Below are 23,991 nucleotides of genomic sequence, written 5' to 3'. Positions count from 1 at the left end.
AATCCGTAGTGCCCTCATGTGGCTACAGCTAAAATGACAAGCTTCTTCAGTTGCAGTTCATACACTGCTGGTGGAAAAAAAGTATTCACTATAGGTAAATTCAACTGTGATTAGGCCTATTATACGCATTTGTGCATTCAACATGCTATTGTTTTGGCAAACCGATATGCAACCTCACAGCATTTATTTTTGTCCAGAGTATTCTTTTTGCCAAGCCATTGTGTGAACTAATTCCTGCATCAGGACTACAAAAGAGACTAGCCTGCCATTTTGGTCTATAGCCTGCTTTACAGACTGATAATCCCTAATCCCTCAAATTATGTTGATGACATGAAAGGTTGAAATACTGATAGCATCGGGGAAAATATTAAAGCAACTGAGATTTGCCTCAAATGAAACACACACACACACACACACGCACACACACACCATCAACCCAAGCCTCATTTTTCTAAGTCATGTTCAAGTCAAGTCAAGTCATGTTTATTTATAAAGCACTTTAAACACATAAACACAACACCAGTTGACCAAAGTGCTGTAATAAGACTTTACAGTAAGAAAAGCTGATAGACAGATAGACAGATAATGAATGATCAACACACAAGAGCAGGAGGAGTGGTACAAACAAATCAGCAGGTTATGTAAAAGACAAACAGTACAAAATAGAAAATAAAATAGATTGAGGCACTTACTGAGTTAAAAGCCAGGGAGTAAAAGTAAGTTTTAATATGTGATTTAAAAGCAGGCAAAGAAGAAGCCAATCGTATATGTAGTGGGAGCTCATTCCATAGTTTAGGGCCAATTACTGCAAAAGCCCAATCTCCCCTGCTCTTTAACCTTGATGGTGGGACTACAAGGCGGCCTTGGTTAGCAGACGTAAGTGCCCTTGATGGAGCATGTGGTTTTAAAAGTTCTGACAGATAAGATTGGTGCAAGCCCAAAGATTTAAAAACAAATAGTAGAATTTTAAAATGAATCCTAAAACGAACAGGAAGCCAGTGAAGGGCAGCAAGCACTGTTGTAATGTGCTCTCGCTTTCACGTTTTAGTCAGGAGGCGGGCAGCTGCATTTTGGACTAGCTGAAGGCGGCGAGGGAAGAACAGCTAGCGCCAGCATAGAGGTCATTACAGCACAGAGGGCATTACAGCATAGAGGGCATTACAGCATAGAGGTCATTACAGCATAGAGGTCATTACAGCACAGAGGGCATTACAGCATAGAGGGCATTACAACATAGAGGTCATTACAGCATAGAGGTCATTACAGCACAGAGGGCATTACAGCACAGAGGGCATTACAGCATAGAGGTCATTACAGCACAGAGGGCATTACAGCACAGAGGGCATTACAATAGTAAAGGTGTGATGAAATGAAGGCATGAATCACCTTTTCAAATTTTTTAAAAGATAAAAAGGGCTTGATAACAGCCTTAGATGGAATAAACTTGATTTGACTACAGAGTTTATTTGTTTCTCCATGTTAAAATCTGAATCAAAGACGACACCTAGATGTCTTACTGATTGCTTGATGTAAGGTTCTAGGGAGCAAAAGTCTGTGTTGGCATTACGAGCACCGCCAGATGAAAATACTATAGGACCTCTGTTTTGTAAAATGTAAAATGTAAAAGGTTTAGGGCCATCCATGCTTGATGTCTTTAAGACAGTCTAGGAGATGATTAAACGAGTGGGAATCTTTTTGTTTCAGTGGCATGTAGATTACCGTCCGCATAGCAATGGAATGGAATATTATATTTTCTAAGGATGGATCCTAAAGAGAGAATATAATTAGGCCAAGAGTTATAAGTAGGCCTACAGTTAGAAACATTACTTTGGATTCCCTGGTTATGAGGATATCCTGCCCTTATGACTCACAAACATGATACTGTCTTTGTATCTCAAATGTCTTTGATCCATGCTATCCCGATCAGTCAATCCACAATCATCATAAGCTCCCATCTTTCTCTGCTCGCTCTGTGTTTTTATGTGTTTCCCGAACATGCTTCTAACATGAACATAAATGAACTGCTCTTTGAGGAGAACTGACCACTTAACAGTGTTGAAATATCCCCTAATTTGATTAAATCAGGAGTTGTCATGTCACACCTGCCTTCTACAGACCTAACCAATTAACGACTTAAAGACAACAAATGAAAAACTTTGACATATGCACATATAAACCCTGTCCTGGTAGGACACACAGAGACATAAATAATGCTATTTATTACTTACAAATAGTGTTCCACAAGGTGTGATATGCTGTCTTTGTGCAAGAAGTGTTTTGGGCTGGAGCAGACAATTGGCCTACAAGGTAAACCACTCCACCAGAGAGGAGCCACGAAGAGAAGCTTGATTGTATTCTCATTGTGTTGAGAGAAAGGGCCGACACAAACATTCATAAGAAGACGCAGTGACCAGGAGGGCAAATAGAGCAGAATCAGTATAATACAATAGTAATAATAGGCCTATATACCAAACAATACAATCCTTAAGGGGGAGCCGTGGCCCACTGGTTAGCACTCTGGACTGGTAACCAGAGGGCTGCCGGTTCGAGCCCCGACCAGTGGGCCGCGGCTGAAGTGCCCTTGAGCAAGCCACCTAACCCCTCACTGCTTCCCGAGTGCCGCCATTGTAGCAGGCAGCTCACTGCGCCGGGATTAGTGCTTCACCTCACTGTGTTTCACCTCACTGTGTGCTGTTTGTGTTTCACTAATTCACTGATTGGGTTAAATGCAGAGACCAAATTTCCCTCACGGGAAGTATATATAATTATACTTTACTTATTCATGTATTCAGACTTTTGAACTTATTGACAAAAATGTAGGCCCAATTGGTTTAAAAATTAGACTACATGTTTCTGGTATATTGTGCTGCATACGCTACATTTTATGTAACAATAACAAGAGATTACCAGATAAGAGTGCATGGCTTTTTTTTTAAAGCAACACCAAAGAACTTTTCCTCTGTCGCATGCACGCTATTTGTTTATCCAGCAACGGCTTTGCAAATAACGATGTCCATAGACAAAGTAGAATATGTTGCATGATTTTATGAAAGTACGATGTATTGCAACATCATGCAAGTCAAATTTGTAGTTTCTTATGTCTCATTCCATCGAACTACAGATCCGCTACCCGATCTGGCAAACTTACATAGTGCGGTTACAGCCGATAGAGGGCCGCAAAGCGAATGCAGAAGCGCCGTTCACCCTGTTACGAGTTGATGAACCACTGAAACAATTTTGGAAACATTATTTTAAGGTACAAAAAACTCTTTGGTGTTGCTTTAAAAAGGAGACAATTCAGATTTGGGTAAGCGGTATAGCAGCCAGACATAGCCAGCAGCCAGACCAATAGATATACCTTGTCTCTGCTGAATTGCTAAAGCTAAGGAGGAATGGGCCTGGTTAGCACTTGAATGGAAGACCTCCTCTGAAAACGTTGCTCTTGGAAGTGGTGTTGGTGGGTGACTAGGTGACACTCTTCCCTCTGGCCAAAAACTGATCCCACATGGGGTGCAGTTCACATCCAGGCAGCTATAAGAAAATGCAAATACAGGTAACAAAAACAACCACTATACGTGCCTTTTATAGATGTCAAAGCATCAGCCATCAGTCCCTCTGGACAATCCTGTCAAAATATGGTTTTCCAGAAAAGCACATCTAACATGTCAGCTGTCCTTTGTCTCCTCTCCACCTTACTGGACACAATTAACCACCAGTGTCACAGAACTGATGGCAAACTGTTTAACCTAAACTGCTTCAAGGTCAAGTCCAAGCTCTCTTACACGTCCATCTTGGAGCTGCAGTATGCAGATGATAATGCTGAGAGGACCATCTCTTCTTGGTCTGACTATGAACATCAAAAGATATCGACATTGAGATACACCATCGTATCTGCTGTGGAGCTTTTGCAAAGTTTTGCAAAAGAGTCTTTGAAACCCCCAATCTACATGCAGTCCAAATGTGGGACTTTTCTTTCACTGCAGTACTACTCTTCCACCACTAGATGTACCCATTTCTACCCACTTGGGTTTTCTTTGACTACCTATTTCATTGTCTTAACTTGTCGCTTATCTTGTTAATTGTCAATTGTTAATTGTCTACCTGTATCTAGTTTGAGTTGAAGATATATATTGATATATATTTCCCTCTCTTTTTTGCATGGCTTGTTTAGATTCCTTTGCTTTTTTCTCAGATTTTTTGTCTCAAAATTTTTTGACTTGTTTTTTGTAAATCAATTTGGCAGATCTTCAGTAAAGCTTTAAGCATGATTAAATGTACCGGTAACTGTCTCTCTGCAACTGGGTTCAGTTCATCCATAGTGGTGGATTTCACACTGCCTTTAAACCCAGGGACCGGGGTTCAATAGTCTCCCTGACACTTATGGTGTCATGGTGCCAGTCATGGACTAACTGGACCACCTACAGCAGGCATTTAAGGGTCCTGGAAGCCCACCAGCTGAGAAGACGGCAGCAGCAGCAACAGCATAGTGGAGGAAGTAAACATAGCATTACCACTAAGATGGGCATGCCATGTAATATGCAGGCCTCCCAAAACATTTTCTCTACACAGAATGATCTACTGGCCAGCATGCACATGGTGGCCAGAAAAAAAACGGCCAGAACCAACTTTTATACTAATATTTAAAGTAAATCGCTCAAACTAATCTTTATTAGCGCCAGAACTGCACGAAGAAACATTCTAGACTACAAGAAAGTGTCATTTTGCATGAGGACAATCTCCAACAGGCCACAAAGAAAGCAAAGAAAAGAGTCTCCACTAAATATGCGGTCCCACACACTATTTCCAGCAAATTAACAGATTAACGTCCATGCTTGACTTATCTTCATTGACCCCAACTAAATTGACACGTAACCTTACAAGGAAGATCAGACCTTATTCCACACAACTTCTTGCCTACAGGCCATGGTTATCTCCAAGCTGGACAATTGTAATTCACTGTTAACTGGCTTACCTGCTTGTGTAGTAAGATCGTTACAACTGATTCAAAATGCTGCAGCACATCTTCAATCAGCCAAAGAGGACACGTAACTCCTCTCCTAGTTCCTCTCCACTGGCTCCCTATAGTGGCCAGAATTAAATTTAAATCTCTCACTTTGGCCTATAGGACACTGACTGGATCTGCTCCTAGCTAGCTTAATGATCAATGATCAAGATATATCCCCAACCGCCCACTGCGGTCTTCTGATGAGCGTCTGTTGTGATGTCGACCGACCATAATCGCTAGGTCAAATTCAAGACTGTTTTCCTCAGTGGTTCCATGTTGGTGGAATGAGTTGCCCAGTGCTCTCCGTTCCTGTGATAGTTTTAGGTCTTTCAAGAGGGGTCATAAAGGCATATCTGCATGTTCAACATGCACTTAGTGTATTAACCGTTTCTTACAGTATGCGTTATCTTAAGCAGCTACTTTTATTAATTAGACTATAGGCTACTTAAAAAAAAAGGATAGACCTACCTGTAGGTAAGCTACCTTCCCAAATATCTTTTAATGACACATTTGTGGTGATTGTGTTTTGCTGTATGAGAAGTCTTTCTGACATTAGATAGAAACTTTATCTAAATCATTATTTAATAGGCTACATAATTAATCTTTAGGTTAGGCTATATCACATTCCAAATTCCACCTAGCTTAGTTAATATTGACCACTTTATGTAAGCAATGGGTGACTTCATCTCACTATGTCTAAAAATCTTTTTTTATTGTTATTAGATAGGCTACCAGTTAGAAGTACCAAATACAGTGGGGTTTATTTCTTGGTAACATGGTTTTTCTTTACAAGAAAAGACCCTACCGTATTCAGTGGGATGGTAGGCCTACACAGGATCAAAAGAGTAGGCTAGCCTATAGGCCTACTATACGGATTGACCCCTACTATGGACTAGCCTACACCCCATCGACTACACATAGCCTAGCCTATGACTATATTAGGCCTATAATATGGCTTAACACATAATTGAACTTTAGATTATGATACAACATGTAAAATACTTTGTGTTGATACTAAACGTGCTCAATATTGACCACTTTTTGCATAAGCAATGGCCATTATAATCTCTCAAGTCTTGAAATCGGTATTTTCCACCACCGGTCAGTCGTGGTCTACCAGGTAGGCCTGTAATGGGAATGAGTTAATTTCCTGTTAACATGATTTTTCTTAAACTCTGGGACCAGGGCTACAGGAAATACCACTCCCCCCGGGACTCCCCAGGACTATGAGGGGGGGGCATGTGGACCCCTCGTAGCCCGACTGGGACTGGACCGAACACTCCACGCAGAATTCAGAACTGTGGAATAGCCTACGCTGGATCATGGGTTTCGTGGAATTATTGATGGTCTGTGCCATTCTACCGATATGTTGTTTGGGTAAGATGTAACTTTAAGATATTTTGAAAACAATTGGTAGGCCAATGTGTAAACCGAAAATGAATCTTAAACAAACGTGTGTCGCAGTTTGTAACTTGATCATAACCTAAGATAACACGAATGATATGTAGCCTAATATTATGAATTATAGGCTTGTACTGCTGTAGGTTAACAGTTACTCGATAAGTCATTGCATGCTTTAGCAGGATATCGATATGTGTTTAGTCTACACGAACACAGAGAAACCCGGTTATTAATACCAGCTAGGCAACTGGTAATAGCCAACTAGGCTAACTGTAGACAGGGACCGGGGTTTCTCTGTGTTCATAACACATCCAGAATATCGGGATAAGCCTCATAACCGGGACACGTAGGCTATTTCAGAAGTGCCGCAGTCTACGAATAGGCTACTATCTGGTTAGCCAACAATAAAGTTCTATTGCCACACGTTGACGTTATCCCGGTTTAGATTCGCGCGTTCGCATGAGAAACGGGGAAGGAACGGTATTCCGGTTTCTTTCAGAGTAGGCTATGCTATCCGCTACTCCACCTTTAAAACAAAGATTGTTAAGGCGGAGCAAGATATTTCATCAGGAGCCACTTCCGGGAACCCGGATCGCACGAGGGGGGGGGTCAAAATCCCCCTTTATGCAGAGCAGAGGCAGCGACTGCTCCATTGAAGTCTATGGGCATAGCTCAGAATTTCACCACATATGCTAAGGTCTTGGTTCTATAGAGTTAGGAATGTGAATTTCGGGCCCGTTTTCATGATCCTCAAATCCTTCTGAACATTTCAGATACATTTTTAGCATTTTTGAGCATTCCAGTCGGGAGAAAATTGACCTTATATCAGGTGTGCGCCGGTTATTTATGCAGCTGCTGTTGGCCGGTTGCAACGTACGCTCGTCAAAACGTCATCGACACGCCTCTTTATGCAGACAGCTCATCCCCATTTCGCGCCCATAGACATGAACTACGATGAAGTATCTTGCTCCGCCTTTACAATCTTTGTTTAAAACTGGGTTATTCAAAACCGGCGAGATATAAGGACTTATGCAGGCATCTGAATCGGGATATAATGTTTGTATGCGCAAATACAAAACCGGGATAGGGTGGATTGCCCTAATGTTGGACATGTTTTGCTTTTCGGACTTCTGAAGTAGGCTATATCCCAGCTAACAATTTATAGTTTTTGGTTTCGGAAACGTTAGTTTTTGGTTCCCAAACGTTCCCCGAAGGTTAGTTTTTGAGTAAGTTTTGGTTCCCATGGAAAGTTTGCTACTAGTAGGCTACTGTAAATCCACAACCAAGAGGCTGGGGGCAGTTGGCGGTCCGCTGGCATTTGGCTCATCGGTTCTCTGGCGGGTTGCAGACAAATTGCCTAACATTTACTTACTATTGGTCTAAAATATTCAGTATTCAGTTAGTATTGGTCTAAAATATTTTTCATTTGTTCAGTTATACTCCATATATCATTTTAACTTTTCTTAATATTCATGAGAAGTTAAATTTAAAGAGATGAACGGCGGACCACAAGTGGCACGCCACCGACGGCAGCCTACCACCAGCGGTCAGCTATCTGCCAATCTGATTTTGCTATCTGGGCAATAGCCTACCATTTTGAAACCCTAATCCTTGTCCTAATCAAATCAAAAGAGAAAATGCAGATAGGGCCTAACACATTCATAGAAGACATTATACAGATATCAGCTTTCTTCCTACTATTACCTTTTACCCTGCGTTTGAGAGTAGACTTGGGTATGTCCATGCCCTAGCCAGCAGTCTCAGGTTAGGGGCCCCACCATTCTCAATGACCTGCCTTATACTCCTCTATTGCTCCTTTTATCCTGTCTTGTCTCCACTGATTTCATTTCATTTTCTTATCCTTTGCCTACCTCTCTTTCTGTCGGATGATCTCTCTCTGTCTTTCTCGACTTTGCCATTATGATCTGAATTTTTTGTTTTTAAGTCAACAACACTATATTCATTGAATAAAATGGAAGGGTCTTTAAGACTCCCTTCTCCCTTCACTCTCTCTCTCACACACACACACACACACACACACACACACACACACATGCACAATGCTGTTATTGACCTTGGTGTAGCAGGTGATGATGCTTGGGAGTTTGTGATGGATGTCACGGACCTTGGCACCAGGGAAGCAGTGAACCTTGGAGGGACCACTAGGTGAAGGGGGAATGTAGAGGAGTTTGTTGAGTTCGGTAGAAGAGGGGGTTGATGGGCGTCAATTGTGTGCAGGGACCAGGATGAGAGGCACGGGCAGTTGCGTGTTGCGTCGGGGCAGGCCTGTAGGGGGGGGGGGGGGTTAGCGAGGGCAGAGGAAGGCTGTCACAAGGCGAAGGAGTGTCCAAAATCCATTACAATGGTGTAGGGGTTTCTAGTCATAGCAGTTGGACTGGGCCTGAGTGTCATCCTGACCGCCTGCCGTGATGCTTGCTTCTACACCATGGCTCAGGCTGGTGTGGAGTGGAGTTGGCCGGAGGCAGGAGTCACAGCCAGCACAGCTGAGAGGAGGCATCATAAACTAGCTTAATTAAAATGCCACAGCCCATACTGATTTTTCGTTTTAGAATAGCCTATAGATATTAAGAGAATAAATCATTATGCAAATACTTTTACTTTTAATACTTAAAGTACATTTAAAAGCAGGTACTTTTTACTTTTACTTAAGTAGGGTTGTCATTGTGGTACTTTTACTTTTACTAAAGTAAATATTTCTCTGTGTATTTGTACTTTTACTTAAGTACTGAGTTTCAGTACTTCCTCCACCACTGCCTATAGGTGCTTCAACATCAACCGCTATCGACAGGAAAGGAAAACAAACATTCATTTAGAAACATTATTGTAGTCATTGGTCATTGGGTGTTTGATTGACACAATAGTGTAATAGTTGCCTATTTTAGCCGCTTATTTATCATGACATCTCAGCTCAAATTTCTCCACAAGCAACATGCAGTCACCAATGGAGCCATATCTGGTTCATGAGCCATAGGTGTCCAACCCCTATACAAGGTTATTGTCATATGTGCTGATGTGTTTTGTGTTATTATTATGCTGTTTTCCATTATGTAAAGACCCTTCTTCACTGTAGACTGATGTTCTTCTAATTCATTTTTCCTGAAAAGCTGGACAAGGTGCCCCAGAACGCCACTCACTGTACTATGTGTACACAGCCCTGTCAAAGGCTGTCAACGCACCAGGCATCTTTGAATTTACTGCCATGGGCCTACTGGACGACAGAAAGATTGATTACTATAACAGCAAAGACAAAGTCAAGATTCCTCAACAGGACTGGATGAAAAAAAAGCTTCCAGCGGACTACTGGGAAAAGGGCACCCAGTCACGTAAAAGCAAAGAGCAATGGTTCAAAGTCAATGTGAACATTCTGATGGAACGCATGAGACAGAATGGATCTGGTGAGTTCCAGCACACCCTGACTTCATAGTTATGTCAGTAACAGACACATCTTCATCAATGCGTATTCTGACCTGCTGTTATAATTTCCTCAGATGTTCATGTCCTTATGTGGAAACATGGTTGTGAGGTTGACAAAATGGCAGATGGTTCTGTCAGGTTTGTTCGCGGTGTGGATGCATACAGCTATGATGGAAAGGATTTCCTTTCCTTTGATGATAATTCAATGCAGTGGGTTGCCCCAGTTACTGAAGCTGTACCCACAAAACAGAAGTGGGATGGGGTTCCCATCCTGAATCAGTACACAAAGGGCTACCTGGAGAAGGAGTGCGTGGACTGGCTGGAGAAGTTCAGAACATATGGGGATGAAGAATTAAAACAACAAGTGAACGTTTGTGAGTACTGTTAACATAGGATGAAATACTTTTGTTTAGGGCTATTTTACTCAATTGAACCAAATTAAAATGTATAAACGTATATTATTTTTTCTTGATTCATCAGCTCCACCAAAGGTTCATCTTTTTGGTAAAGCAGACAGATCTTCAAATACACTCAAGTTGACCTGCATGGCCACAGGTTTCTACCAAAAAGAAATTGAAATCACCATTCTGAAAGGAAAGGAGGTAATAAAGAAAGGTGATATTGGGGATGTTTTGCCCAATGGCGATGGAACCCATCAGATCAAATTGAATGTGGAGGCCCAAAGGTCAGACATGGATGATTATAGATGTGAGGTGTACCACATAGGCCTGGAAGAACCAATTACGAAAGTTTGGACCTTGGGTAAGATTGCATTGTTTGATTTAGTCCTTACTGTTTTTTTATTTGCTCAACATCCCTTTTGATATGTTTGATTTGTATTTCTACTATACATAAACACAATGAATTGCATTTCATATTCATATCTCTGTCAACAAGCAATATCAGTAGTGGATTATTACATTGAAGAAAATGCTAAAAATGTCTTGGCTGTGACAGTCTTCATAGTTGTACAGTATGGCCAGTATGGGTTTGATCTGTTAGTATGATTCTATTCCCATTGGGCTTGAGCAGCAATACTGTTCTATAAGCAAATTGTTTACCCTTTGTTGCAGATGGAGAAATGTGTGATGGTACCTCCGCATTCTTGATTGGAGCGGTATTGGGAGGGCTGGCAGTGCTGATACTAATCACGTTGATCTTGGTGTTCATTGCTTTTAAAAAAGGCGTAATTGGTAGGTTCTTCTCCATATGACTGAAACTGATACCAGATTCATGGTAGTTTATTAATTGCAAAACAAAGTGGACACTGCGCTTTATGTAGTGATTACACTTCATTAGGTATCCTCTGTACATTTGTATGATTCTTGCCTCTTTGCCCAATCTCTCACAGAGTACAATGGTGGTCTCAAATACAATGGTATTTTTGCAGGGACACGGACAATAATCAGAAATCCAGACCTAGGTAATATCACTTTTAGAATTGTTTTGGCATTTTGCTATGGTGATTTACGTGAAGGACAAAGACAGAATGAATGTGCCAATAGCAGTGGTCACAAAGGACTTGCTTGCACACATTAAAAGGCGGTATTCCCCATAAGTAATTTTACTGGATCTCACTTCCCTGTTCTATAGCAAATAAACATGTACATAATGACCCATAGCAACAACCAAAATGAGTTGGTTTTAGCGCCATTATCAAAGTGCAGCAGTGATGAGTATAGAGGTGTCAATTCGCTATCAAATAAAACAAGGAAAACATTTTTTGGATGTATAAAACCGCTGATATACTGTGTGTGCCTACAGCGCCTACTGTACAGCCTGTGTGTATGTACTGAGAAAGTAAAGCCATTAGTGAAATGTTTTGAATTCCCAGACCCTTCACCAGCAGTGGTGATACCATCAGTGGCGGGTAACGTGAACACACCTTTGTTGGGTAATGGACAAGGTAATACAATTTGGTTCTTTATATCTTTGTTTGTCATTACTTTTGGTTATGTTATGTATTGCTATGTTACTTCATGCTATGTCATGTTATATTACAAAGCAAATGCGTCCACTGGACAAGATGTAAATGGCACAGGATCAACAGTGATTGGGATTGGAACCACACTTTTGCAGGATGGAAGTGGAAAATGTAAATTATTTGTTTCTAATTATTCTTAGAGTATCATTACATTTGGTTAGGTTTTGTTTTTTTTACCCAATTCTCGCTTTTATGTTGCAGTGGAGGAAAACACTGATTCTGGTAAGATGACTTTTTGGTATCATCGCATCTTACAGCCTTGTTCACCTTACCACTCCAAATGTTATTTTTAGCATAGCCTATCCAGATTGTATCGTGCTTGTTTTTTCCCAAAATCTGTGGTGCGTTTCCCAAAAGCATAGCTGCTAACTATGATGCATCTACTGTGGTAGCGTCACTGCCAAATCTGAGTTGACAGTATTTGAGTCACGCGTTACAAAGGACAATTCCAGCGCAAAATGAACCTAAGAGTTAATAACACATGTGTACCGAGTTCCTCCGTTCTCTGGGATATGTTTTCATGCTAAACGAACGTGACCGTGAAAGATAGTTTAGAAACAGTACCGTTCACGTATACAAGCGGGCGCCATCTTGGGAAAACAAGTCACGTGACAGTTCAGCTCGCGTTGCTCCAGTCCAACATTATACAACGTGAGCTGAATTGTCACGTGACTGTTTTCCCAAGATGGCACCAGCCTGTATCCGTGAACTGTACGGTTTCTAAACTATCTTTTTAATAAACTGTCTGCACACTTACAAAGTTCTCAATGCTTCGGTTTACATGTAGGGCCCCTCATTATACTACCGTGGAAGTGTGGCGCTTTTGAGCTTTGTTAGTGGTATAGAAATAGCGATTTCTTTTTATTTTGCGTGTGCCCCGAAGACTAGCGTTAACTGCTTATTAGCGGTTTGTGGTAAAACTGGTCACGTTCGATAAGCATGAAAACATATCCCAGAGAATAGACGAACTCGGTACACATAGGTACTCTAGGTTCATTTTGCGCCGGAATTGTCCTTTAACAATACAGAAATACAGTGTTGATATTTGGTCGGATTTCGGTCACATTTTAGTAAGAGCTAACAAATATGCTCTAATTTTTTTAATTTTCCAAAATTAAAAACATGATATGTGACAGTATGAATCTTAAGTGTTTGTCCATGTGTAACTCAAATCTACGGACTCACATTTGACACTTTGACACTACCAATCTAGTTGCTATCATAGTTAGCAATGGACCTCTGCTTCAAACCACATACAGAGGTGGTTTTGGAATGTGATTCCAACCAGATTTTTACAGATCCGTTTCATTCTGAACATCTCGGTCGCTTGAATAGGATTACAGTGTCTTCCATGTCACTCGCAACACAACACAAACAACAACAACGACAACGTAGATCCGTGGGGTATACTACAAATCTCGATTAGTAGGTATGTTGCGCTCAAAGCCAGGGTATGCTGTGACACGAAAGTGGATCTGTTTTAGCATCGCTATATCCCCATGGTATCTTATGCTCGCAACTAAACCTGGTCGAGACGAGGTTATGTGCTAAATTATAGCTCAAATCGTGTAATCTACCGCCCACTGACCAATCAATTGTCTTAAAAAACGAAGTTCTCTTTCAGTCAAACTACTCGGCGTTAACCAATGGGAATACATTCCACGATCACTTGATCACAAATTAAGTCCTCTCACAGGTCCTGCTAAGGTTCTGTTAGCGCGAAAAACGGCTCGGCTATAATAAGCCGCCGCGGCCAACGACAATCACTCTTTCATTCTTCAGCGACGTCGCTTGAAGTTTCTTACAAGAGAATCAAAACACAGTCTTGCGAGCAAAAGGAAAGGCAAAGGATATCGGGAGAACTTAAAGGAGCGGGAGAGACGGGTGTCATCGACTTCAGCCTTGCCGGGGAAGAAGACGACTGCTGCCGACTCTTTCTATACCTCTATCTATTTTTCTCGCTTTTCTGTCTTGCTTCTTCAATAAAGGTTAAAAAAAAAAAAAAAATCTAAAAAGCATGTCTGAGTCGGTGACCGCCCAGATGTGGAGGTGCGGTCGGAGCTGCGGGATGTGGATCCCCGCTCTGGACCCACACCCGGTCTGCATAAGCTGCCTGGGTGTCGACCATGCCCCGCGGTTTGAGGCGACCCAGAAAAGCACGGAGGCGGTGAAGAGCTTTCTGCCTCGGCGAGAAGGGACCTCCCGCCCCACCGCGCAGGCGCCGACAATGGCCACTCACCATGTGCGGGCAAGACGCAGGGGTGCGCCACACCCACAGCGGCAGCAACAACAGCAGCAGCAGCAGCAGAGGCCGCCTGGACAACAGAGGGACATCTACCCACCGCGGCAGGACAGGCAGTCAAGGCGAGGCTGGAAGCGGGGCAGAGAGCGGTCTGCTTCACGCCCAGCCCCCACCGGCCAGCCTCAGGCAAGACTGTTGGGACGGTCACGGGAGGTTGGCGAGCCGTTCCCCAAGCGCGCCAGGATTCTCCAAAGTGACAGTTCATGCGCAGTTGCGCTATTGTATCCACAAGCACTTGTTAATAAACCTCCTCCCTCCGGCGGCGGCTTTGCATGCGGTTCCCCTCGGCCTCCTTCACATGCGGGATCTCCAAGCATGGTTCTCAGCGCTCAGGGACAGACACAAGCGCGTTCGGATGGATCGGAGATGCTGGAGAGCTCTTGCTTATTGGCTTACCCCCGAGAACCTCTCAGTTGGAGCCCCGCTGGGGAGAGTAGCCCACCGGCAGGTGGTGACTACGGATGCCAGCCTCCTTGGCTGGGGAGGAGTATGCGATGGGTGAGCGATCAGGGGGACATGGAACAGGCAGCTACAGCGTTTGCACATAAATGCGCTGGAGCTCATGACAGTGTACCTTGTGCTCAAGCATTTTCGCCCGCTTATAGCAGGGCGTCATGTGTTGGTGAGGTCGGACAACACTGCGACAGTGGCATACATCAATCGCCAGGGGCCGTAGCTATATCACCTAGCGACGAGATTGCTACTGTGGGCGAGGTGTCATCTCCTCTCAGTCCGCGCAGAGAGGCCCTTTGTCACATCGAGAGTGGCGCCTCCATCCGCAAGTAGTGGAGGGGGTCTGGCAGCGCTTCGGGAGAGTGCAGGTCGATCTTTTTGCTTCACGCGAGACGACGCACTGCCCGAAGTGGTTTGTGTTGACGGAGAGCGATGCTCCACTGGGGGTAGACGCTCTGGCCCACGAATGGCCGAGGAGCCTGTTATATGCATATCCCCCGAAGGCCTTGATACCGGCGGTCTTAGAGAGGGTGAGGAGAGGCAGACACAAGACTATCCTGATAGCCCCTCATTGGCCAGATCAGATATGGTTTCCGGAGCTAATGGCTCTACTGCATGGCGAGCCGTGGAAGCTCCCGGCCCGCAAAGATTATTGTCCCAGGCGGACATGGCGATTTAGCATCCGGCGCCGGAGAGATGGCAGCTGGCGGCTTGGCCCCTGAGAGGCTGAGGCTACTTAGTGCGGGGTTGCCACTCTCGGTGGTGGAAACCATACAGAGTGCCAGAGCCTAGTCAACCCGCTCACTATATTCCCTAAAATGGAAAGTGTTTGCGGACTGGTGTCAGGAGAGCGCTCCATGCCTTTACATGCAAGTAAGATTCTGGTGTTTCTGCAGCACCTTTTTGACCTGGGGCGTGCCCCGTCCACACTAAAAGTTTACTTGGCAGCCATATCGGCTTGTCATATGGGTTGGGCGGGGATGTCGCCTGGGGCTTACCCCCTCGCGTCGCGATTTCTCAGAAGTGCACGGCGCATCAGACCTCCACGCTCGGTCACAGTTCCACCTTGGGACCTGGCCTTGGTGCTGAAGGCTCTGGCGGAAGCCCCGTTTGAGCCATTGGCACGGGCCGAGCTGAAATGGCTGTCCTATAAGACGGCACTATTGCTCGCGCTGACCGTGGTGAAGCGAGTGGGTGACCTCACAGCATTATCGGTTAACCCAGCCTGCATGCAATTCGCAGTGGATGACTCGAAAGTCATTCTTCACCCTAACCCGATCAGCCAAAGATTCTGTCCTCCTCGGCGAGCTCGAGGGTGATCGAGCTGCCCGCTTTTGGCCCAGAGACCCAGCAGGAAGAGCCATGGCTTTGTAGCCTGTGTCCGGTCAGGGCTCTGAGAGTCTACACGGAAAGGACGAGCGCGCTACAGTAGACTGAGCAGCTGTTTGTCTGTTTTGGTGCACAAGCGCTAGGGAAACCCCTCTCTAAACAGAGGTTCTCCCATTGGATCGTGGAGGTTATAGCAGCGGCTTATGAGGTGGCAGGAGCCGGGCAGCCGGGCAACCTAAGGGCGCACTCCACCAGAGGGGTGGCGGCGTCCTGGGCTGCCTGGAAGGGGGCCACGATCGAGGATATATGTAGGTCTGCCAGCTGGAAGACGGGCGACACATTTGCGCATTACTACAGCCTGAACATAGCTGATGACAATCGATTTATTTGATGTTATAGGCTAAAATGACCGAAAATGACCAAAGTGTAGATTACGCTATCGCTCATAAATGCGGAAGTAATTGTTTTTTAACGGTCTTATGCGTCTCCAAGTTTCACGATTGGCCAATATCATCCCAACACCGAGAACGCGCACAGATCTGAGCTGAAAGCCTAGTTTGACAAATATATCACATAACTGCTATCGCAGTATCACTTAACTTATACTCCTGAGTCAAGGCTTTGTGAAGCCTCAATATGTCTACATAGCATAGATATGTCTAACGTGCTTCGTAGCAGACATGTGGACTCGAGTCACATGACTTGGACTCGAGTCAGACTCGAGTCATGATTTTAATGACTTCAGACTTGACTTGATAAAATTCGGCATGACTTGCGACTCGACTTGGACTTGAATACTATTCACTTGAGACTTGACTCGGACTTTGCCTCTTTGACTTGTGATGACTTGACATGCCTCGAATCAAAAACTAAATTTCCTGATCGTGGACCAGTCACCCCACAGACGCTTTCCCGCGACTAAAAAAATAAAAAATAAAATAGCGGAGACAAGCGGCCAGAGCACAGTACAGTACTGCCGCTACCCCCACACACATTACGCACTGTGTGTAGGGCACCAAGAGACAGAGGAAGGACCAACATTTAGCCAATCACTAGTAGCTTTACTGCAAACTGATTTGCACTGTTGTTAGAGAACGTTTAATGTCAAAAAGCACCAACAGCATGTTACATAAAGTTGATACTTTTCGAGTCCTCTCCATTAAGATCCAACTTGAACTTATGCTAGCCTACTGCATTTAATTGAGAACGCATCCAAGCACGCACGAGAGGGAGAGAAAATGAGTAGGTTCCAGCTGGCTTGTCATTGTTGATGATGATTGATATCTTCTTTTAAATATAAGAAACATATAAAAGGAAATCGTGAAGGCAACAAATACGAGATTAGAGGAGATTGTGAATTATCCGGTTCTCACTAGCCTACTGTACTGTTATAAACTATGAGATCCAGGTCACTATGACATAGCTGCACTCACTGTGATTTGGAAAGTGGACAAGAATATTATGAAGAGTTGTCTTTGCCTTGTGTAATGGAACTGGTCTTAATAGTCTTGAAGTATTCAATAATTTATTTACATGAAGCACATGATATGCCGATTGAAATACATTTCACTCAGCTACTGTAGCTAGGTGGCTACTGGCTACCAGGCTCATAATTCACTTTTAATTGCAAACAGAAAATGTCAAGCAAGCATCATGTCATACATGCTTCTCTTTCCAAGGGAATGAAAGCTGTTTGTGCCAACTTAATATCATGCTTATCGTTGTTAATATTGTGCTATACATGTGGCACAAACAATGTTTGAGTTTGTGGACTAGCCATAGGCTATATTTGAACGGAGCTGGTAAAAAAAGGATCATTATGAGAACGTGTGACACAATGGGCTTAAAGTGACAGTGCACCATTTACAAATGAGATAAACAGCATCAAATGTGTAGTATTTCTTAAGAAATGAATACTTTAAAACAAAATTACTGTCATTATTATCTTTTAAATAATATAAAAGTGTTGACCTTGGCTTCCCTTATGAGTCGCCACTGCCAGACAGCCTAATAAATTGTTTGCAGGCAAATCTGTGGCCTAGCGCAGTGAACTGCCATCAGTCAAATTATTACTCATCCTTACAGTGGGCTCCGCAATTTGGAAAAACAATATATATATTTGCAGCTGTGCTGAGTGTTATGTAGCTATCCGTTTACAGATTACACAGGTATGCGCATGCATATGTCGTAAAAGATTACAAGACAGAAACATTGAACATATTTTAATCTGTATTTATAAACAAAAAATACTGTGGATTAGATGGAAGTGCTAAAATTATGATCGATAGTCTAATAATGGCATTATTAAGTGAAGAGTACCTGATGACTTGTTCAGGACTTGAAAAAGATTGGGACTTGGACTTGGACTCGACTTGGCTTTGATGTGACTTGGACTTGGACTCGACTTGCCCTTCTCTGTATTTACTTGGGACTTGACTTGGACTTGACTGCTAAGACTTGGGACTTACTTGTGACTTGCCAAACAGTGACTTGGTCCCACCTCTGCTTCGTAGTATACCCCACTGGAGAGACGGAAGTTAATTCAAGGTGTGTTACACTCATGGTTACACAGCCATAGACTTCTGAAGTTCGCCTACAAAAAAGTTACCATGTTTGCCCATATAAGGAGATCCGGTATCTTGATTTTTTATCCTATGGGAAAATAACATGGGGATTTTGGAATTATCACTGTCAAATTCTCGCGGGGACGAGGAAATCGGAAATGCACACGTTTTGCTCTACACACTTTTGTCCTCTGCCTTCGAGTGGATACTGTGATCGCCGGTACGTGAAGGTGGCCCACTTTTACTACCACAGAGATAACTTGAAATGCAACTTGCCATTAAGTTAGTTAGCAGCTTAGCTCTGGGTAGCAAAAATCTAAGTTTGCCGTCTTAACGTAGGCTACCGGAGATCACAGTACCCGCTCGAAGGCAGAGGACAAAAGTGTGTTCAGGAAAAAATGTCTGGATTTCAGACTTTTTCGTCCCCGCAAGAGTTTAACAGGTGCGATAATTCAAAATCCCCATGTTATTTTCCCATAGGAAAAATCGGCAGATACCGGATCTCAAAGATAACAGTTTTTTTGTAGGCAAACTTCAGATGTCTATTCCAGCAGTGATAGCTACACAAAATGAAGCACAACTAAGTAGTCTCCTTTGATTCTGGCGCTTTTTTGCAGTTAACAAAAAGTTTGCGCCGCAGCTCCACATAATCATTTGGGACAGAAACAGGTAGAGATGCGCGGTCTGCGGTTATACACTGCGGATATAACCGCGGGTAGAGTGGGCCCAGCAACAACAAAAAAACATTCTAATTAACTGCGGGTGGGTCGCGAGTGAACAACTGAAAATTCAGCCAGATCTGCGCAGCGCTGCAAGACCAAACTCGTCCACTGATCTGACGCTGCACAAAGTGGTGTGTGTGTGTTCGGGAAGTTGCTGAAACAGTGGCATTCCAATGTAACTTTGAATGGAGTGATGTCGGTCGTGTTTTGGCTATTTTGGACATGTAATTTTGCCAAATAAGATATTTTTCTTCAGATAAGCTAAATTTTGTAAATAAGGATGATTTATTTTTAGAAGCAGGTATGGGTGACATTAAAGATCATCCGCACATCTCTTAGTTCTGCTCATTTGTATACTGGGCGTAGCCTGTTACCATAGTAATCAATCTGGATAAGACTATGTCCAGACGGACAGGTAGATCAGATCTGATCATTTGCAATATGATGCTGATAGGCTTTGGGGGGGGGGGGGGGGGGGGGAACAGATTTGGGCTGCAGTCTGAACAAGGCCTAAGAACCTATGCTATAACAAAGTTGTCTTGCACCTGTTCTTTCAGGTAATTCATCTGAAGGATCATCCAGAAGCAGTGCTGAAAACGTTTCTGCAGACGGTAGACATTTTTACAGATTTAATTAGATCTATGTGGCTGTTGTATTGTACACATTTTAGGAGCTTTAAAACGTTATCAATGAGCCACCTGCTGTACAAAATGCCTGACTTTGCAATATTGTCAGATGTTCTCCTTCTCGGCCTTACAAACACAAAGCCTAACCTCATGAAATGTAGTGATGACCATTCTTTAACTCTGTGTTGTGCATGCATTGTGTAAGTCATCTTTTTCTCTTTTTTCACTCATTTATTGCGTTCATGTTGCAGTGAAGGAAGGTGGTAATGATGATTCTGGTAATATGACTTTTTGGTAACATTGCATTGCATCTTACAGCACTTTCAGAACCTATTCTATATCAAAGACACCATTTTGTACCTGTTGTTTCAGGTAGAGGAAGTCCTGAAGGATCAACCAACAGTGCTGAAAAATAAAACATTAACATGAACGGTAAACGTTTTTACAGATATGATTAGAGCTCTGTGACTGTATATGAAGGTATATTTGGTGCAAAAGTTGCGAGCACATTTAACTGCAGATTTTGCATACGCACACTAAAATCATAAATGTGTAACAGTAAAGTTGAAGTTGTACATATTTTTTTATATCTTGTTAACACAAAATAGGCGCTACGGGTTCACAAATCCTTGTTACAGGTACACAAATCCTATCCTGTGAGTCACAACTTTCAAGAGTCATGCACTCGACACTTTTGCTCCAATCATTGCAGCGCAGTTGGTGTGAAACACATTTGCACATCCGTGTTTCATAATCTGAGAACATCCACAACTTTCGTGCATTTGTAAACCCAAATGTGAACTAATGCATCCGAAGTTGTGCATCTGTGAAATAATTTCTCATTAATAAAATTCTACAGATCGCTTTGATTTTCTTGCACGACTACAAGTCAGTTGATACAAGTGCTCGAATCTGCTTCTATGAGTGACGGATACTTTTGCACCTACTCCCATACTCTACATACTCCCACCTGCACGCTTGTGAGAGCGCCCTGTCCAGTTCGGTTTGCAGCTCTGATAGGGTATTATTTAGCTGGAGGACAGAGCTCTGTTCATTGACATAGCGCTTTAATCCAGTGCGTTCTCATTCGGTTTTGATGTCTGCTCCCCTTCCTTGATCTAGCAATTGGTTAGGGTCACGAGAAGGGTGTCAAACCGACTAATCGAGAGCAAAATGCTGTATTCCTTCATCATGTCCTCTAGTTCCTTCTCTTTCTGGGCCACCACCACCCTCTGCACTTTTAACAACTTTTTTATACAATCAGTTCAAGACCTGACTCAAAACTTTACCATCAGTAACATGATTTCATGACAATATACCCAATATAGACCTTCCTACACAAGCCTAATGCAATGTTTTTGTTTTTCATGATAATTCTTCTGTACCTTATTCCTTGTTTTTTGAAATACGATTTTCAAAATACTACTATGTATCTACATTTTACATTCATACATGATACACGAGCCTAATGCAATGTTTTTATTTTCCATGATAATTCTTCTGTGTCTTATTCCCTGATCCTGAAATATGATTATAGTCAGTCTACATTTTCCTAAATTACTATTTACTATTATCTTGCTTCATGTCCCTTTATCTTTCAAAAAGATTACTTTACTGTTAGACTGTCAAGTAAGTGCTGTGAAATAAAATATCTGTTAAACTACAAATAAGTAACTGATGTGAAAAAATTGATTTTTATCTTTAAAATGTTGATTTGAGAGTGGATGAACTCAATATATGGCACTTGTTTCCTGCAATTGTAAAAAATGAAAGACCTGTTGTGTAACTAACGTGAAGATCACTTTTTTTTTTTGTTACCCAACATGAAAATTGTTATATACTTAACAGGAATTTAATGTTATGGTAGTCTGCCGTTAAACAAGGGACGCTCCTGGAAATCCTGCCAGTTGTTTCCTGTTAGTTTACAGGAAATTAATGTTGTTATTTTACATTAACTTAATGTTAAACCAGGGCACCGTTAAATAACAGGAACTTCCTGGAAAATCTGCTGCCAGTTATTTTCTGTTTTTTAAGTGTAGTGAGTGTTCCCATTGAGAATTTCTGAAATCACAGAATTTGAAGTGGTGAAAATCATAAACTCCTTAAAAAACTCAAAAGCTAAGGATGCATAGGCTACGCACTGAACTCAACATTTCTAAAAGAACATAAGGAGGCTCTAATCTGACCCATTACCCACTAATACTGTAGGTGCAGTGTTTTTAGACATAAAGGCGGCCTTTGACACTGTCAACCATGAGGTGCTTCTGTCAAAGCTATCTCTTTTTAATTTTTCTGGCCATGCCATAAAGTGGATGAAATCCTATCTAACACACCGGTCACAACGTGTACGCATTAATAACACACAGTCCACATACCTAAACTCAGGGTTCCCACACCTTGGTTAAGATCAAATTCAAGGACCTTTCAAGGACTTTCCAGACCCAATATCCTCAAATTCAAGGACCTACAGTAATGTGTTGATAAATTTCAAGCATGGGCATGGTTAAATCATGTTACCTCAACAGACTAAGGAAGTAGTGGCGAAATAATGGAAACATGTTAATAAGCTGACAAAATTGTATGGAATTTTTTCCTCAAAAAGAAATTCAAGGACTTTCAAGGACCGTTTTCGAAAACTTTCAAGGGCCTTGAATTTTTTTTTTTCAGATTCACAAACTTTCAAGGATTTCAAGGACCCGTGAGAACCCTGAATAGGTGTCCCTCAAGGGTCAATACTGGGTCCCCTTTTGTTCAGTCTGTAATAACCTCCCCTCAGTCTGCCCATTAATTCACATACAAATGTACGCTGACGACACAGTCCTCTATGTGCATGCAAAAAATAAGCAAGAAGCTGCACACCAATTGACTGAAGCCATGGTACATCAGGTGTCTGACTGAATTATTTCTTACACCTCAACAAAACAAAACTGTCTGCATGTTTTTTACACGACAAGCCACAGTAACTCATGAGCCTGATGTCCTGGTGAAAGGAGAAAAGCTCAAGGTGGTATCAGATTTTAAATATCTAGGAATGACTTCAACTCTGTCATTCCGAAAGCATGCTAAAAAGGTGGCCAATACTGTCAAATTTAACCTTGCCAACTTCAGGCACATAAGACCTGTCTGGAGAAGCCGCTAAGATCTTTATGCATGCTATGATTTGTTCACATTCATACGGCTTTACTAATTGGTCACAGGCAAACAAAACAACTCTGTGACCAATTCAGTCCCTCTACAAACAGGCACTAAAAACACTTGACCGTACAGTAAGGCCAACAGCTATCAACACTGTCATATAACTCAGAAATATAATTTATTTAACTTTGACAATTTTAAACATTTCACTGATGCATGCCTGATCTACAAGGTTCTACATGGGCTAGCACCTCCCCCACTGAGCCCGTTCATAAAGCTGAAAGAAACTCACTCGAGCAATTACCAGAGGGGATTGTGTAGTGCAGTACAGACATAGCAAGTATGGGCAAACGGCCTTTTCAATTAGAGCCACCAACTACTGGAATAGTTTACCCAATGAGTTAAAACAGAGCAACAACTTTCCAACTTTTAAACATAAACTTAAAACATGAAGGCAAACCAAATTTGTGACCATGGGTAATCACACCCCTAAGCCTTCATTCCCAAACTGTTAATATGTACATTATCTACACTTCTGGTCTTGTGCGTGTTTTTACTGTATTTTGCTTTTGTTTACATGTTTGTTCTGTTGTGTAATGTGTTGTAATAGATATTTGTCTTGACAGTACTGTACTACTGTCTTGTCTGTCTTGGGTATCTCTGGTACCAGCTTGCACAGCTTTTCTAGTCACTTATACTGTTTTTTTTATTGCTGTTTTATTCTAGGCTGTCTATACACCAATCCGCCGCGAACTTTATGGGCGCTGCCATCTTGCCTGCCGCCATTACTGCGTGCCTGCGGAGTGTGACTGTGTGACACTAAGCCGGTGCCTTCTAATGGCTTTTCAATGAAAGCATCCTGTCAGAGAATATCAAATGAGATCCTGCTCATGAAAAAATGTCAGCTGAAAGGGAACATTGGGTAGATGATGTCAGGCAGTGGCCAAAACTTAACGATTAAGGTAATTTATTGACAACATAATGTATTAAGACGTGTATTAATTAATGACAACAATAAACTGAATTCTATCATTA

At 42.5% G+C, this 23,991-nt stretch overlaps 2 protein-coding genes across 2 annotated transcripts; both read left to right on the top strand.

Annotated features, from left to right (window-relative positions):
• Positions 1-6,223: 6,223 nt before the first annotated feature.
• Positions 6,224-23,991, top strand: LOC121695716 (class I histocompatibility antigen, F10 alpha chain-like). Its single transcript, XM_042076807.1, has 13 exons — positions 6,224-6,382; positions 9,532-9,822; positions 9,916-10,215; positions 10,322-10,603; positions 10,915-11,034; positions 11,193-11,264; positions 11,676-11,747; positions 11,847-11,936; positions 12,027-12,047; positions 19,753-19,806; positions 20,073-20,099; positions 20,194-20,253; positions 23,683-23,991. The coding sequence occupies exons 1-12, from the start codon at positions 6,328-6,330 to the stop codon at positions 20,235-20,237; spliced, it is 1,428 nt and encodes a 475-aa protein (XP_041932741.1). The 5' UTR covers positions 6,224-6,327; the 3' UTR covers positions 20,238-20,253; positions 23,683-23,991.
• On the top strand, positions 12,057-15,118 carry LOC121695718. The gene is made up of 2 exons (XM_042076809.1): positions 12,057-13,793; positions 13,867-15,118. Exon 2 carries the CDS (start codon positions 13,867-13,869, stop codon positions 14,911-14,913), a length of 1,047 nt encoding a protein of 348 aa, XP_041932743.1. The 5' UTR covers positions 12,057-13,793; the 3' UTR covers positions 14,914-15,118.

The sequence above is a fragment of the Alosa sapidissima genome, chromosome 21 (assembly GCF_018492685.1).
Source record: "Alosa sapidissima isolate fAloSap1 chromosome 21, fAloSap1.pri, whole genome shotgun sequence".
In the NCBI taxonomy this organism is placed as follows: Eukaryota; Metazoa; Chordata; class Actinopteri; order Clupeiformes; family Clupeidae; genus Alosa; species Alosa sapidissima.
Note: the sequence above shows the minus strand (reverse complement) of the source record. Positions and strands in the feature narration are given on the sequence as shown.